The sequence below is a fragment of the Schistosoma haematobium genome, chromosome 2, assembly GCF_000699445.3.
Source record: "Schistosoma haematobium chromosome 2, whole genome shotgun sequence".
In the NCBI taxonomy this organism is placed as follows: domain Eukaryota; kingdom Metazoa; phylum Platyhelminthes; class Trematoda; order Strigeidida; family Schistosomatidae; genus Schistosoma; species Schistosoma haematobium.
The window spans coordinates 21,160,513-21,179,133 of NC_067197.1; the positions used below are offsets into that span (position 1 = coordinate 21,160,513).

General features: G+C 31.8%; 2 protein-coding genes across 4 annotated transcripts in view; one reads left to right on the forward strand and one right to left on the reverse strand.

Moving 5' to 3' along the window:
* EFCAB5_1 (EF-hand calcium-binding domain-containing protein 5) overlaps positions 1 to 18,621 on the reverse strand; it is a 54,667-nt gene that overhangs the window by 15,967 nt on the left and 20,079 nt on the right. For 2 of the 3 annotated variants that reach the window (XM_051214602.1, XM_051214601.1), the window contains 5 exons: positions 17,217 to 17,373; positions 12,485 to 12,939; positions 11,442 to 11,654; positions 9,227 to 9,484; positions 4,378 to 4,694 (listed from right to left, as the gene is read on the reverse strand). Coding sequence is in view for 2 of the 3 variants with exons in the window: in XM_051214601.1 (XP_051067787.1) it covers positions 4,378 to 4,694; positions 9,227 to 9,484; positions 11,442 to 11,654; positions 12,485 to 12,939; positions 17,217 to 17,373 (1,400 nt within the window). In the remaining variant the exon portion in view is untranslated. Of the gene's footprint in view, positions 1 to 4,377; positions 4,695 to 9,226; positions 9,485 to 11,441; positions 11,655 to 12,484; positions 17,374 to 18,621 lie in introns of all 3 variants that reach the window. The other variant, XM_051214600.1, reaches the window with a different exon arrangement.
* MS3_00006446 (uncharacterized protein) lies at positions 6,256 to 8,306 on the forward strand. The gene is made up of 2 exons (XM_051214603.1): positions 6,256 to 6,569; positions 7,260 to 8,306. Exons 1-2 carry the CDS (start codon positions 6,551 to 6,553, stop codon positions 8,108 to 8,110), a joined length of 870 nt encoding a protein of 289 aa, XP_051067788.1. The 5' UTR covers positions 6,256 to 6,550; the 3' UTR covers positions 8,111 to 8,306.

Genomic DNA, 18,621 nt, shown 5'->3' on the forward strand with positions numbered 1-18,621 from the left:
TTTCAGCTTAAACTTTCAAATTATTGACCTGAATATAACAAATTGTTTACTAATTAAATAAAGCCATTTGTTATAACTATGCTCTTCTTTCAACTATCATAATAATCAATCTAAAGAATGGCTATCGTTTTGTATATAATTTCATTTATGTTGTATTTATAAAAAAAAAACTAAACAAAAGTGCAAAACAGTGTGAACGTAAGATCACAAGTTTAATTATGTTACTTTTCAACTATTTGTCATTACAATGTTAATTCAAACTGTTAACGCTAGTAAAATTCACAGTGAATTCAATAATTCACAATTAGATATTTTATCAGAAGGGGTTTGTGGAGATTTTTAGAAATTTTCACAGATTGAAATCATGAGTCAGTTGAAGCTAGACCACCATTGAAAACCTGGAAGCACTGGACGGCCGTTTCGTCCTAGTATGGGACTCCTCAGCAGTGCGCATCCACGATCCCGCACCACGCGGGGCTCGAACCCAGGACCTACTGGCTTCGTGCGCGAGCACTTAACCATTAGACCACTGAGCCGGCATCCAGCGGTGTTAATGTCTAACTTCAACCAATCCACGAAGTTGCGCCACCATATACCATTGTCTTCAGTGAGCTGATATCTCACAACAGACCTGGTTGTACTCCACTGGTAACGGCTTCCCACTAGAACTCCAGGAGTATCTCTTGAAGTCAGTCACTAGTGAGCAGATGATTATTATCAGAAGGGGTTTGTGGAGATTTTTAGAAATTTTCACAGATTGAAATCATGAGTCAGTTGAAGCTAGACCACCATTGAAAACCTGGAGGCACTGGACGGCCGTTTCGTCCTAGTATGGGACTCCTCAGCAGTGCGCCGTTACCAGTGGAGTACAACCAGGTCTGTTGTGAGATATCAGCTCACTGAAGACAATGGTATATGGTGGCGCAACTTCGTGGATTGGTTGAAGTTAGACATTAACACCGCTGGATGCCGGCTCAGTGGTCTAATGGTTAAGTGCTCGCGCACGAAGCCAGTAGGTCCTGGGTTCGAGCCCCGCGTGGTGCGGGATCGTGGATGCGCACTGCTGAGGAGTCCCATACTAGGACGAAACGGCCGTCCAGTGCTTCCAGGTTTTCAATGGTGGTCTAGCTTCAACTGACTCATGATTTCAATTAGATATTTGTTTAATAAACTGAAATAATAATTCTCTGTTTTTATAATGTACAGAAGATTTAAAACTCAAGAAAAATGTTTATAATGAAATTAATTTCTGTGATCTGAATGACTTATTCGATCAAAGACTACAATGTCATTAAAATCTCTTGTTTAATACTCTAGCTGGATAAATCAGATAATAGAAATTAAAGTAATATGAATAAATGTAATTGATCCTCATTTTTTGTTTCCATACTTTCTGATTAAATTTAGGAAACCATTAAAAGTGGTGTACTACTACACTTAAACTCCGCTTTTTTTAATTTTGAAGCTGGTTAAAATCGCTCACTTGTATGGTAGTAAATAGTTATAATCCTCTAAAGTAAACAGTACAAGTAAATTTAAAGATAAATGTAAGTCATTACCTAATTCTAGAAGTTAACCATAGGTAATTATTATAATTTATAGGTAACCACTAATTATTTTAACCCATCCATAAATTAAACTTTAATTTGTTTACTCTTAGTATTCAAAATATAATGATTAGTGGATAAGATACATTTTTTTGTATACTTCATAGAATGACAATAATTACAGTTATAACAGTTCAAATGAAATTTAAAACAATTAGTCCCTTTGATAAATTTCGATAATGATATTAGAAGACGAAGATTAACAGAACTATGTGATATATTAGCGCAATACATTTCGAACAATCTGGTCACACATATACTTGTTAAGAGCATTTATATATAAAAATAAAAGGTCAACTAGACAGGAAACGGGGTAAGAGGAGATAAGGATAATGATAAGAGTAATAATAATAATAATAATAATAATAATGTGAACACAAAGCGAAACCTAATCACTCTGGATAATAGGTCAATATTACCAGGGTAGGTTTAAGGTAAGAACAAACTGTTTTTGAACACATAAAGGGGGTTTGAATTTTCGTATGGCTAAGGCTTCAATAAACCTTAGTATACGCCCTTTTACACTTTTATACAGCACTACAAAAGCTGAATTTAGATCAATCTTGTGACCTGTTTCAATTATATGTTTAGCAATAGAGGATGATGGATGTTTATCCTCTGCTCTTATTGGGTCACTTGATTGTATTTGTTTCTGAAGCCATTTGGGTACATGTTCACTCACCCTAATGTTGAGATCACGATTACTCCTCCCTATGTATGTGTGACCACACACACATTTAAATTGGTAAACACAGTGGGATGTGACGCAATCGTTTCCATGTACTTTAGGTTTTGAATGAAGCATGCACCTTGTTCTTTCTTTGATGATGACCTTTGCTGCGCAATAGGTTTTATTGATGACTGATTTAAGTCGTTTCAATAGAACGAAACGGCCGTCCAGCGCTTCCAGGTTTCCCATGGTGGTCTAGCTTCAATTGACTCATGATCTCAACCATTGAAATTACTATAATATCCACAAAACCCTTCTGATAAAAATAACATAGTTTTCAATTAGTTTGTTTATCACCAAGATAATTGCTGTTTGTAACAACTCATTATATTTTTCTGTACACTAATTTTTTCTATCAATTTAAGAAATCATTTACTGTTAGTCTGAGCTGTGTTGAATGTTTAAAAACTTCTGGTTAAATTTTATGAGTTAATTATAATTTGTTATTGAAGATAATATTCAGATCGTTCAAAATCGTTAAGAGCGTCTGAGATGTATTTTTTTAAATGTCAAGATTAACAATTCTCCATGCTTGTCATATATTAGTTTCATTGATTATTTTTCTTACTTTCTTTGCCATGTTTGATTTACTTCTTGTCAGATTACGTCAGTTATCCTGATGTGAAGTATAACAACTTGAACTGATGAATGTTTTGTCACTTCTTATGCTACTCACAACATAATAATTAACTAACTTAGTTAGGATGGTCGTATATTTTGAAATTGTCGAGCAAGACACTTTCTGCTAGTCATATAATTAAAACAAAAACCCGATATAAAATCGTAGTTATAAATAGTTTATACCATGTTTCTGTAACTAAATAATAATACAAAGCCAAATAAGTTTCTGTTTCTCTGCCTTCGTAGATGTATGTCAATTAATATATAAATAAAGTTTTTAAAAACGCATGAAGTTTGAATTTAGTATACTTTATTATGTTAGCTGTTTGAGGAGGAATAACAGCTAACTAACCCACATCATTCTAAAAACACCCATGGAGAGTTGTTCGCCTATAGCTTATCCTTAATAAACAAAATATTTCCGCGAAAAATTAGATTATTCCTGGAGATATATATTTATTAATTAGATAATCATCTATACATTACATTTTTTTCCTTCTAAGTAGCTTGTTAGCGTTGTGAATCATAAGATGAAATCATTTTTTCATGCGATATATGTTATCATCATATTTTCATTGTCCTCCTATAACTGAATCTGCCAATTTTTTATGTTCTCTGTTTAACTTTTTGGTAGATATGATTGTTGGAAAGGTAAACTAAAATATGATGTCCTAATAATCAATAGATTTTATATGTAAAATACCACATTACCCTACCTACACCTTCATTTGATAGTTATCGATATGTTGTCTAAATAAATTTCAAATCCATTAAATGAGTGTAACACTTGACATTATAACGTGTCATATGGTAATAAAACCATATCAGAAGAAATAACGAGAAACTGAAAAGAATTACATACTACTGGTGAACAGTTGTACGTAAAATATTAATGAAAACAAGTTAAATTAGGTCATATTTACTTAATCAATGCACTACTTATTAGTAGGTTGAAATTGTCAAGGTAATTACTCACCACGTTTTATAAAATAACGTATCGATTTTGACAAACAGTGACGTATATCTTTATGTAGTTATGAGTGAATATATTATGAAAACTGCAGCTCCACTCCCTAGTGAATCATGAATATTAAAATATTTAGTTTCATTAAAGCAAGAAACGGCTTAATGAGTAGTAAGAGGTACAGTAATCAGTCAGTGAATCGTGATGATTTCAGATATCAAGATGAATAGTATGACATTTTAAGACATCAAATGGTATAGCTTGAATAATCAAATAATATCATTTTGTCTTCATTATTGGAAGCACTACGGATACTCAACGTTGTAGAAAGTTATTATGAAGTTTGCTTTAAGTTATAAAACGTCACTAATATGTATAAAATTAAATGCTTCATAAAAATATTTATATTTGTGTCTAATTTCTGACAGCACAATCAGTCTGATAATGTAACTTACTATAGGTGGTTTTTCTTTTTATCGATAACATATAGGTCAGTATGAACTGTTGTTTGGTGAATACCATGTTTTGATACAAGTTTGCGTAATTTATAATTAACCTCTTTGCTAGGTGGATATGTTTTCTTCTCTGTCGAATCTATTGTCGTCGAATGGTTTACATCACCATCATCATCATTACATCGGTGGTAAAATGCAATTTCATCAATATTGCCTAGCCGTTTATAAATCCAGTCGAATGCATCATGTATCATGGAACTGAGTAAGTATCGACTATTTACAAGCGAGAAAGCAAAGCCCAGATGATAAGCTACACCCTGCAGTAAAAAAAGATTTAAAGAAAACCATTGAATAACTAACTGTAAAAACAATTACTTTAAGATATACTTGGAAAAATTGTGTGTGTGCTACTTATATCGACATACGTAGTATATGACGTTAGTCGTGAACAGAATGTCTGGCAGCAGAGAGACAAGAGGATCGAAAAGTAAAGAAAGGAAACAGAATTTAATTTGTATGAAAATCCAAGGACAATGAAGTCAGACAATTGATGAACATTTCGCAAATTAAGCATTTACTTTATGATTGTTAGATTTTATTAACAATTCCCGTAATTTTGTGTTAAATCCATTCAATTGTGTCCATTCGTCTTCTTGTTCACTACAAAATGTAATCCTTTTCCAAACATTTTTAAGAAATCATTTTCACTATTTCAAATATAAGTTTAAAATATCCACCTCGTAACTGTAATTTTAATTATTATGGTAGGTAAATGTAGACCAAGCAACAAAGTTTTGAATGTACATTCCATGCAAGTAGCTAAAATTTACTCATATTTCTATTACTTGTCAGTAAAATTTAACAGTACATTAATTTTAAGTTGATGGTCAGTTAAACATTACTCTGCTTAAAATGACATCAATTTTAATTGCTTAAACTTACATTGAATATAAATATTAGCTTGATTGATATTTATTCATGGAGAAGTTAATTATGATAAAATGTTTGATAAATAGATAGTTCTTTTCAAATCACTAGCTTTATTGTAATTTTTTAACAATATTTTCTTACATTTTACTGTACTCACTGGTTTAATCTTCTGTGTTGAATCACTCTGTAACCTGTTTATTTGAATTTGATATTTAAATGAAAGATTCCTACAAGTTGTTGGAAAAACCTCATAGCAATTATTATCTATGTGTTATTTAGTTGACCAGTTTTTTCTGTTTTAAAAAAAACTTATTTTGAAGCTCAATGTACATTCTATTTTTGTTGTTTGATGACATTTATATGGTAATAATTGAAATCAATAAGGAAATTCAAAAGACTTTTGGTGATTTTTATCATATATATCTTATTAACATCCACTGTGCTTTCTAGATATCCAATATAAGATCATTTGATTGTTCTTCTATAATGAGTTGAAAATTAAATGTCATAAGACAAATAAATGATTTCAATAGTCAAATTATTTCTGACTAGTTAAATACTCTTTAGTGTTGGTAAAAATGACCAGATTAGCATTTTTGTTAGCAATGTAACTGAGATATTTCAGTTTTATAACCTATATTTGTCCTGCGATACCAATAATTAATGAAATACTTTTCGAATTAATATCATACATATAATTAGTATTCTGATGCTACAATACTCCGGTTAGCATTTTTCAACAGTTATAATGTTAGGAATGAACGATTCAAATATCAAATGCATTAGAGGTAAAATTAAAAATTTAGTAATATGTTTTTTTTAGAATGAACGAAATATCCCATAAATCTTAGCACTAATTAAATTCAGCCGATATAATGTGAAATGTAAATGAATTCACTCACATGCACACGCTACTAAGGCTTCATATAATCTATCAATAAATAAACGTTTGTTATGCACAAACATACAAATATTTAAGTGAATGACACACACTTCCTACCCTGACCATATATAATCGATACAGTGGTGAACCATGGAATGAATCGTTTCATCAAACTTTTATGATATATACATCCGTTATTTTTATTCATTAATATTTGTATTCACATAAGATAGAATAAGTGAATATTTTATTAGATATTAAAAATTATGTTAAAACATGTCACAAATCAACTAGTCATCTAATTGATTTACTTATATTAAATATGTCTTCGATTCTTTTACTTTTCTTTATAGAATAGCGATGACGATCATCTTCAGATGTAAGTAATGTTTTTTGTCAAATGTTTATTTCTTAAAAATTGAATATATATATATATATATATATATATATATATATATATATATATATATATATATATATAGGTTTTTGTTATATAGATGCGTGAAAGCTTGTCGACTTGACTAACCATGGAAATTGAAGTTATAAATATTATGGTTCCTGAAGGTTTACAGCGTGATATATTGTATTAACTTTGTATTTCAATGTTGGCTTGTAATTAAATTGAGACTAATTGTTTGTCATTTATTGGCTTACTTTCTTGATGTCACCTTTAAATTACGACTTCTATAACTGATATAATAATCTGAAGTTAGTGACGGGAACACAAGTTTGAGGTATCGCAGTTTTATGCTTGCAATCATATGAATTTATTAACTCCGCTTAGCTAAGACCATACATTTAACATCGCCATATCATTAAGAAGACTACTTATCCAAGTTTATTTTTAACACTAACTTACAATCAAGTAATTTCACCGGTTTTATATTGCTTTATGTTTTCTACCACTTTAAGTCTGTAGAATATGAATAATCTTAACTCTATAGTGTTTAATTGACTGATTGTAAGAAAATATCTAACTCGCTGGGGCCACAAGTAATTTAAATAACTGAATGTCACTGTTTTTTTAAAAGTTCTCTTAATACTACTTGTATTCTATTTCTTCCTACAGGTCTTCTACTCTTAGAACTTCTCCGATTACTTTATGTAGAAAACTTAAACGTCTACGCATTACATCACTCCCATTATATCATAACTTCGTTCGCCGCTAGAACTGATCAGAGTTGTTTAAAACTAATCAGATTACTTGTCAATATCATATTTTACAGAACTAAAATATATTTGGCTAAAAATAATTCATTTCAAATAGATTATATTGATAATTGGATGATAACATTAAAGAATATAACAATATGGGGATTTGATAGACTTAGTCAAATTAATCAATACGATGACCAATTTTCTATTGAACAAGAAGAAATATGGCTACAGTCAAATAAAAATCAACCTAATAGTGATGTTTTAATTAAAGAATGGATGATGAAACGTGATGAAAAATTATGCGATGTTTACAAAATTAAATTTTCAATTGAATTAAATAAAAATATTGAAATGCTTGCAAATTGGTGCTTATTTCCTAAGTGGAATTATTTAACGTCCGAAAATAATTTTATGCATGTTAAATTTATCGGTTTACGTTTTAATGTCAGTTTACATTTGTTTATTAATCAAAATGGCGCAGTTGGTATGAAGTTTGATCATTTAAAAATAACACGATTATCTAACATACAATTACATACTTTTCAAGATCCTATTTATATTACTTCCAAAATGAACAGTAGTCAAAATGATATTGTAAATTCTTTTGAAAATTTCACTTTATCTTGGTTACTTGATAAAAAATCTTTACGTGAGATATTATTTTATTATTTAGAAACATCAGTTATTGATATATTGAACAGGAATTTAAATCATTTGCAAAATAATTTTACACTTAGTAAAGGTTTAAGCTGCAATGTTTAAACTTTTTTTTAGTATTGGAACACTCAATTTCGTTTTCTACGCCAATTACAATAACGTTTGAATATTTATGCTTATTGTATCATACTGTCTGAACTAATATATCGAATCTTAATTTAAAATGATATAAAACAAATTTAGTATGTACATGTCAAGGCTTTACAAAATAGAATGATTGGATATAGAGCTTCATATACGATATTGAATGTTTTGCTAATTGTTGTGCGGGTTCAGTCTTCTTAAAGTTGATGATCCTAATGTAATCAGAAACCAATCCTCATTTATGTAAACCCTGAACTGTTCTCTAATTCGTTAATGTGTTTTAATCTATGCATCTTAAGAAGCTACTTTCAATTTTTAATGGGAATTGTTTGGTGTGTATTAGAAAATTTACTGATCTTGTTACAGAATTTCTGCTTGTTATATGTTCTTATTTGGATACATTAGTCTTGTATCTCAAAAATGTAGCACTGTCTTCATCATGGCTTTTACTGTTAACTGTTACTAAAACAGTGTCATACCATATTTAAATTTTTGCTTCAACATAAAAATCAATAGTTAGCCAATTATCTCGATTACTCAAGTAATCAGCAGAAGCTCCATCAAAGTCATTATTCTCCGACTAAGTAATATTATGTTGTCGGTTGAAAATCCGTATTTGTCTTAATATCTCACGAATAAAATTAATAAGATCAAGAAACAACATACCAGTTTTTATAATTTTATTTATTAGGTGTTGCTACAATAAAAATTAATGGGAAGAAATATAATATGGTAAAACTATGTAACAATTTCTCTTGATTTCAGTGCTACTTAGTGATTTGAACTTACGACACCATACGTAATCTAACTCAAGACGTTTAGATTGTTTGTTAGACGTGATGGGTTGAGATCAGAGATTAAAAATTCACATTATCAATTTTAGTATTTTTGCCACACAACCATGTAACGGCATCGGTGGTTTATGTCTCTCTATCTACATGTATGAGCTCAACCTACGTCACTTTACATGTAGAATATAGAGAAAAGAATCTTGAACATAATTACCAGAGAGCAGAGGCTTATTTGTTCACAATCTAAAATAAAACCAAGATACCAAAAGCAACCTTCAAATCTTACGCGATAAAACTGAATTTCATGTTCTTCAAACTTTGGTAGCTGGTCGTTATTTTTCAATTTGTTTACTTTCATTACTCCGATAAAGTATTTCTTAGCAGAGGGTATTGGTATGGCAAGAGCGAATGAAGGTGACTGATAACTTTGTTCCGTGTTCGTTTCAGTACATACTGACATGTTATGTGACTTATTTTCGGTAAGTGAAAATCTTTTCAATCTTGACATTTCAGAATGAACCAATGTTAAACCAGTTCTTAAACACTATTGTGGATAAACAAAAGAAATCCAAAGACATTTATTTTAAGTATAAAATAAATCAAAGAATTATCTAACTTTTATGCTGTAAATTATGTAACTAAATCAAATGTACCACAAGAAATAATTTGCTATTAAATATAAATACAAATATAATACTTACTAAGTAAAACTTTCTTCATAACAGATAACTGATACAAAAACTTTGAGATAGTTTAGGATTATTTAAAAATTTCTTTTATTATATTCATCACTCAACACCCGAATACCATGCCCGTAAATAAGGGATTAGTCTGTAAAAGCTTGACTTTGCAAAACTGAATAAGTTTTCAGTTTATATAAACCATGTTACAAATTAAAATACCCTAAGTCACAAAAAAATGGTATTTTAATGTTGTCCAAATTAGAAATCCAGATCATGTAGATTAATAATTATGTGTTATATCCTAACGAAGATTAAATTATGGGTGAATTCTGAGATCTATTAATGGACTAATATTATAAATATATTCTTATTATATTATTATTGAGTAATTAGATTATGTATATTTATTTTCCTCTTATTATAAGCTCTATAGACTATTGTTATACGACTTACTATTCTTAAGCTATAACCAGTTTATTATAGCCACTTTTTAGCTTGATCTTGTACAATTGTTATTTTTTATCTATGGTATGTTATGGTTTAGTTTGTTTGTATATAAACCAATTATGTCTGAAATAGATCATTCGTACCTTGAAATCTGTTATTGGCGTTCTGGAGCCAACAGGCAGGGTTAGGCAGAAAAAGGGCCAACAAGAAGGCTAGGCTGCTCATACCGGTCAATACGTCATTGTTGTGGCACAGTGATAAGACTTTATAAGTCGTAATCTCATGGGCGATCATATCGTGTGATAAATAACCGGGCAGAAGTCACAACAAAGTCTACTTGCCTTAGATATGGAAAATATATGTTCGATTGTCTTTTCAAAAACTAGTACATTTTTAGAATTATTCGAATTATGTTCATACATGAGATTATTACAGCTGAAAAAGAGACGATATGTCTCAACGAAAATCCGAATATATTCTTTGATAGTACCCTACGCTTAACTTTTTTTACTATTTGAGGATTTGAACATGGCAGAAATATATTTGAGTTTTAACCTTTATCTAATTAGAAGTATGATTTCATTGTGATTTACTGAAATAGTTTCAGGATGATGATGGAAGTGATAAGATGTACTTGAATCTGAAATCACTATTTTGAGCTTATGGTCGTTGATTTAAAGACATGTTTACTTCTTTATGGGTGTGTGAGTTGTTTAGTTCTTTTGAAAGGGGAGACCAGTGGATTTCACCAGTGTCGAGTATGTGCAAGGTACTTAAAGAAAAAATGGAAGACGGTCGTTCAGAATCGTAAAATAATTGGAGTTAGACTATCACGCCACTAATTATTGGCTCAGTGGTCTAGAGATTAAACATTCGCACGCGAAACCGGAGGTCCTAGGTCGCGGGGTCGTGGATGCACACTGCTGAGTAGTCCCATACTGAAGAAAAATGGACGTCACTTTCTTTCACTTTTTAGCCGGTTTTCTGACTTAGATTAGCTCGTGATCTCAACGGAATTTATTCTGTTGTTGCTCAATCACAAATCATCCAACCATTTCTCACTATCATTGTGGTTAGGTTAGGACTAGATAAGTATTGTGTTGTCGTTAAATCATGATTCTTCGTAGTCACGGATCAAGTATTATCTTTTGAGTGATAAGAACTAAGGTACACTGTAGGGAGAAGTAATTTTTGTCATTGATTCATACGTTATCATTGATCCCAGTGACTATACGAAATAAATCCCTACTGTTTAGCAGCGTAGAAGACAAATTATCATTGTTCCACTTAGTTATGCACATTATTTTATGTAACTCAAACAATATGAAAACATTTGACATATTTAATAATCACTTTCTTTTAACCGTTTACCTTGAACAATAAATCGGATTCATCTCCCTGTGGACACTGATCAAGCAGAATTTCAGCTTCCGATTCTGGTATGGCTGCTACATATTGTATACGGGATTGTATATTTGTATCGAAAGGCAATGCATCATTTGTTGTTTCTGTTGGATAAAGTAATGCAATGTTAACACTGGTCTGCTTTTGTGCACCATGTTTTATTGTATCTTTTATGAGTGTCTTCACGCGTAAAGTAAGAATGTGCATAAAAAAGAAGGTATTCATCGAGAAATAATTATAATTCCGTGATAATTATGAGCACACTAATAACAATTAATTAGTAGTAAAAGAATCATTTCATCATTCTTAATAATTATGATTTTAAATGTGGAATTATGAAGAGAATAATTACTTGTATTTATCTGCAAATAAATATAACTCTCACGAATTGAAAATTATCATCTTGTTTTTGGTTGATTAAAACAACTATTCATTGTTTGTCAGATTTAGTTGTTAGATTAGATGAATTAAAATAATCTAGAAACAGTAATACTGATATCTTTAATACCTACTATATACTTAACAAGCAACTTATAAAAATATCTGGTAATTTACTTTTGTTAATTTGTACTTAACTAGGATCAACGTACTTATAATTTATTAGATAAAGTTACAAAAACAAACATGAAAAAAATGGTGTAAGTTAACCGGAATGTGAATGTATCAAGTAAGATAAACAAATAATTTATTTATGGTGTTAAATCTGCCACTTATTCATGAACTTACTTTTATTAGGTTACATAGGTTAGCCAAATAGATCACAATTATCTACTGAACTTAAAAAACAAGAATGGCTTTTTCTAATAATTAGTCATTTATATTGTGGATAGAATTATCTATAACCAATTGACTTAAGTCATCGTAATGAAATCATTTTGAATTACTATTCATAAGATAATTCTACATAGTGGAAAACAAAATATTCACTTATTGTAATAGACTAATCATGTTAGCCATCTTAATTTAAATTTCATTGTCTTTCAACCATAGAATAAAGTTAGTTATCTTACCTGGAAAACGGTTTTATAAACTAATTCCATTGAATTATCAAAGGTATTCAGTGAAACTGATAAAATTTTCTCTATCCATTCCCGTCGAATTCGTGTTCTTATTTTCTCAGATATAGTTTGTATTAATTTTTCTTTTAAGTAATTAAGAAACTTTTCCAAACAACTGAAGTCAAACTCATCATGACCAATCAGATATTGATTATTTTTAGGCCAAAATATGTGATCTAATAGAATTTTGAAGTCAGTGATATTTATTTCAACTGACTTTTCTGGATAATGGTAATAATGTAGATTTTGTAATTGATTAACTGTGCTTTGAATATATGATGGACCACTAAAAGTCTCGGATGATGATATTAAACTGCTGGTAAATGTAGAACTTGAAGTTACCTGATCATTAGACATTGAACAAGACCTTGCAGTCGATTGAATGTTAGAAGCTAAATCTGACTTAGCTAAAAACACATCAATAATGGTAGGGAATAATATAATTTGAGTTTGACCAAATAAAACGCTAAATTAAACATTATTCAATCTTGAAATTCCATCTTTCCTCTGCTTTATTGTTAACATAAGCAGCATTTGAAAATAATTTACATTATTCAAAGCTACTCTGACACGTAGTGAGTCCTTTTTTAATACTCAGAACTAAGTTAGAGTGTACCGTACAATTACACTAGTTCCTGAACATGAGGAACGTCTAGAATAAAATGAATGTGACAGTCAGCAAACTGGAGCTATCTAACTGTATTTACTTAATTATGACTGCTACCACTCGTGGAGGAGCATAGGCCGCCCACTAGCACTTCTCACCCAACTCTGTCATGGGTAATCTTCTACATTTTTTTCCAGTTGCTATTCATCCTTTTAATATCTGCTTCAGATTCTCGGAGCAGTTTATTCTTTGGTCTTACTCTTTCCCTTCAGGATTCTAAGTTAGAGAATGCTGGGGACGTTAGATCCCCAGAACTCACTTGGGAAAGGACCTAATTTTATAATTTTATTTAGAAAATTTGAATCTCTTTATTTTCGCTAAAGGCGCTCTTATCACCTTCATGTCGTATTTCCCACTGGGAAATATCTTAAATGCTATTCGTCCGTTGAGTCTTTTAGTATGCTATTTGGTAACTCTCCCCAAGGACGGTTTTGTACTGTATATATACGTTTTAAATTGTGTTTGTGTTATATCCGAGCGAAGATTAAATCACGAGTAACTTCTGAAACATATTATTTGACTAATGTTTTCTATACATTCTTATGGTATAAGTACTCAATAATTAGATTATGTATATTTATATTCCTCTTATTATAAGCTTTATGTTGACCTATAATTTATTATTGTACGATTTACTGTTCTTAAGTTATGTTCAGTTAATTGACTACTGCTTCCCACGTTCACAGCCACTTTTTGGCTTTGTTGTGTATAAATGTTATTTCCTATTTTATGGTGCGTTGCAGTCTGTTTGATTGATATATAAAGCAAGTGTGTCTGAAATAAATGATTCGATTCGCATATTGGAAGCTGGTATTGGTGTTCTGGACTCAAGTGGACGGGCTAGGCGGACACAGGAACAATAAGGACGCTAGGCTGCTCGTACTGGTCGAACGTCATTGGTTTGGCACAGTGCGAAGATTGTATAAGTCGTATTTTGATTGGTGGATAAGTCACGTGGTAAAAGCCGGACATAAAGTCATAACAGTTTGTTGTTATCGTTCGTTTCTGGTTGTTTGCAGAATATACTTCCCCATTCCAAGCTTGGACTTCTCCTTCTAGTTAGCCGGGTTGGGACGCATCAATAGCTAGCTTACTGGTCTTTGGTCACCGATTCTTGTTTCTCGTTCGCAGATTAAGTGAACTTGTGACAGCTTCAACCCTAACAGCGAAGCTTCGTGATGCGGTTTGATGATTTCCTCAATGTATGCTCCATCAAGTTCTAGCATCTTTATCTAAATTCCTCCTTATCTGGAAGCTGGTTTGTTCTCTCCCACAGTAGGCTGTTACTCATGGTATCCGGCTGTTATAACTTGTCGTTTGAATGCGTATTGTCTTGGCTCTTTTAATAATACTTTTTGCATCTGGTTGTCGCCGATTGTTATGTTGGAAACGCTTATCACTTGTAATCGGAACCAGGGACCTCTGCAATTCTCATGACACGAAAGTAAGAACACAAGACTGGTATAAGTGATGATTTATTAACCCTAAAACATGACGACGACGAATCTAGTAGAAAATACACTCATTTATATATTGATTGTACATCCATTTTGATTAATAATTAGGATGAAATCACATATATGAAAAATACTTAGCGTAATAACAAATCACATACTAAACATAGTTCATGTCAATGGAATACAAGAATATCGCATATTATACAGAATAAAATATCATACAAGACAATAAAACAAATACTACATTGAGTAATGATTACATTGAATCAAAACGGAAGTAATCTTGAACAAAACTCATAATGAGTAAATCAACCGAAAATTGACTTTTCTTTCCATCATATCACCGGCCAACAGACATTCAGTACCATGTGTACACAATTGTTGATAAATACTTGTACAATTTGATGACGGTTGTAGTAGTTCTTCACGTTTCAGCTCCGCACAGCAGGATGGTCTTGACGTTCGTATTGAAGATTCTAACTTTGATATTAGTTGACAGACAGTAGTTTTGAGTTCCATATGTTCTCCAATTGTAGGAATACTGCCTTCGCTTGTGAATCCTCGCATTTGTGTCTGCATCAGATCTTCCTTGTTCATCGATGATGCCTCCCAGCTACTTGTAATATTCTATAACTTTCAGAGTTTCTCCATCAAGTATGATTGGGTTGGTGTTCTCGGTGTTGTATTTGAGAATCTTTCTTTTCTCCTTGTGTATGCTGAGGCCTACCGATGCAGAGGCTTCTGCCCCATTGGTTGTCTAAACCTGTATTTGTTGGTGTGTATGGGAGAGAAGAGCAAGGTCATATGCAGAGTCCAACTCGTCTAATTGCATCTAACCTGTCCATTTTATTCCGTGCATCCCCTGAGATATGGGGGTCTTCATAATCCAGTCAACTGCCAAAGGAAAGAGAAAGGCAGAGAGTAAGTAGCCTTATCTAACACAAGTCCTCATTTGCCAGGTGTATTGCAAATACACCTGTCGGCTGTCCTCTATACACGACTTTGCACTGTAGTTCGTCGTATGAATTCCGGATGATGTAGACGAACTCCTCAAGTACACCATAGTGTCGGAGAAGGCTTCATAAGGTCCTCTTATACACTCTGTCAAGTGCTTTCTCATGGCCAAGGAAGTTGTTGTATGGCGACGAGATCCACTCAAGTGACTGTTCCACGATGATGTCTGTGCATGACCGATCCTTACGGAATCCAGTCTCTTGATCTCGAACCTGGAGGTCCATTGAATCTTTCATCCGATTCAGCCACACTCTGTTGAAAACGTTTCCTGCTACCGATAATAGTGTGATGCATCGGTAATTCTCACACTTGCTCACATCTTCTTTGTTTGGTATCTCGATGAGATGTCCATTTTTCTAGTATGTCGGTGGCACTTGTTCTTCCCCCCAAATGTTACGGAATAGAACGTGGAGCATGTTTTTGCAATTACCGATATATCTAACTTCAGTGCTTCAGCTGGTTTATTGTTAGGTCGTGCTGCTTTCCCACTCTCGATCTGTCTGGTGGCCATGTTTATATCTTTGTTCGTTCTTAGAGTAAAGTTTGTAGGGATGTCTGTGTGCGTTACTTCGATGTCCGGTGGGTTCAGTGGAGCTGATCTATTCAAGAGTTCTTCAAAGTGTCCTACCTACCTGTTCCTCTGTTCTTGAATATCAGTGGTCGCTCTGGTTTACTATATTTCCCTTCCAGTCCCTTCGTCGTGTCATACAGTTGTCTCATATTTCCTTCTCTTGCAGCTTTTTCCACTGTCGTTGCTAGTTCCTCCACTTATTTATACTTATCATCTCTAATGCTATTCTTTACTTGCTTTTTTGCTTCAGTGTATTCAGCTTGAGCATTAACTTTCTGTGTTCTTGTTGGACTGTTGTTAATTTTTGTTTTCTTGTTCTCCTTTCCTTGAAAATGTATGGGTGACTCATGAATACATTGTATTTAAACTGTATTTTAAGTTCATGTAATTTATGTTTGCAAGCTTGATTTTTACAACTACACTTATATGCATTCTTTTTAATTGTTATGCTTAGTATCGCATTTACAGTGATATTGTAGCAAAAGTCTTTATCAAGATAAATTTATCAGTACAGCTTGAATCAAACTTTGGAATTCTGAATATATTATTGAAATACTAAAACAAGGCAGAAAGGAAACACTAATAGGAAAAATAGGATACAGTTTTTCGATAATCTGTTTTTTATTTCGCTTTATTAAGGGTGCAAAAAAATAAAAAAAAACAACCTTAATGTGGGTGTAGACAGAAACTTTACAAAATCTTTTTTTTGTAATATTCCTAAGTTCCTTTCATAAGAAGGTTAATATGACCAGTTAACTTTCGACTGAATCACAAGTCTCAGTACAAATTTCAGCAACCATTTTTTCAAAAATGTTGAAGATTTCCAACGTGAATAAATAATAATTATATTATTTATAACTGCTGAGAATGGATCGTAATTTAGATACAGCTATAAAATGAGCTTAGCAATTACAAATAACTCATAAATAATATGACAGCACTAAAACAAATTTTTTGACAAGCTATCTTAATTACCTTGTTTCAAATGAGCCTTATAAAATCCATCTTCATAATTTAATATAAAATATTCAATTTTCTTAAGGTTTAACATTCCAGAACATTCTTGATCTAATGTGTGGAATATTTTGTTCAGTAGTTGATGTTTTTTCATTATTAAAGTCTTCTGGAAATGCTAAAATTTAAAATGGAATAGAAAGGTTTATTATATTTGTGATAATCAGTGTTTGGTTTAACCCAGTAACTTCAAACACGTAATGGAAACGTTGAATAGGTTTGATGAAATGCTTTAAATTCTGAGTGAAACAAAATATTTCTTAATCGTTTATAGAATTTTAGACAATGAACTTATACGACTACCGGAATCCCAATTCAAGAAATGTTTTATTTGAACCTTAGTATATATTTATGAGAAAAGTAGACAAGTTTTTTCTTACTTCTTTTTAATTATCAGGATTCACAAGTTATTTCGCACGGTATATTCAGTGAACTGGCTTATTGTTAGAAAAGCAACAATTCATATTTTCTACCGAAATTCAAGGTTGTTCGGTTTTTAAATTATGATGTTGAACTAGATTAATGCTACGAGGAAATAATGAAAGTCTGTTTATTCTATTTTTATGGTAATTCATTTATGTATACTCAAAACAGGATTGAACTCATAATACTCACCATTCACAAAACAGCCAGACTAATTTAGGCTACCGAGTTAAAACTTCATTTTCTCTGTGACATAAACACATATCTCCATAGCGTTACCGGTGAATTGTTGTCTTACTCTCAAACTGATGGGCTATACTTATGATAGTTTCCATCAAGCACTTGTAAGGGTTCACGAGAAATTTCACGAATATTGAAACATTTGGTGAATTCATCCAATCATTCCACCAAATCTCCCGTACGATTCCTGGATAAGATTAAGGACATCCAAATAAACAAAGACTAACTGATGTTATCCTTCGATGTAACAGCCTTGTTCACGAATATCTTAGTTTCTGTATTATAATTAAGTGGTTGAGGAGAGAAATTTATATATTTTGAATGTTATTTGTCAGATGGAGACCTATTGTGTTCTTTTAAATCATATCAAATTCCTGCCTATCATGCACCCATCATGTAATTTAAAATTGAGCACTACCTGTACAATCTGTTTTTAATTAAAAGAGATGCCTAGTTAGATGAAAATCTATAGTGTGAAACTAAAAGTTGTTGAGAGATACTAGATTATTTAATTTTCTGTTATCAGGCAACAGTGACACTAATATTATTCCAAGGAATTTATCCTAGCTCTTAAAAATATGTAAACGATACGAATAGTCCATTAGATTCAGGAATTGAATAATGGTATTGTTGTGTCCTCATGTCCGACTAGATATCACGTAATTTATTCGCCAATCGAAATACAACTTATTCACTCTTGTTG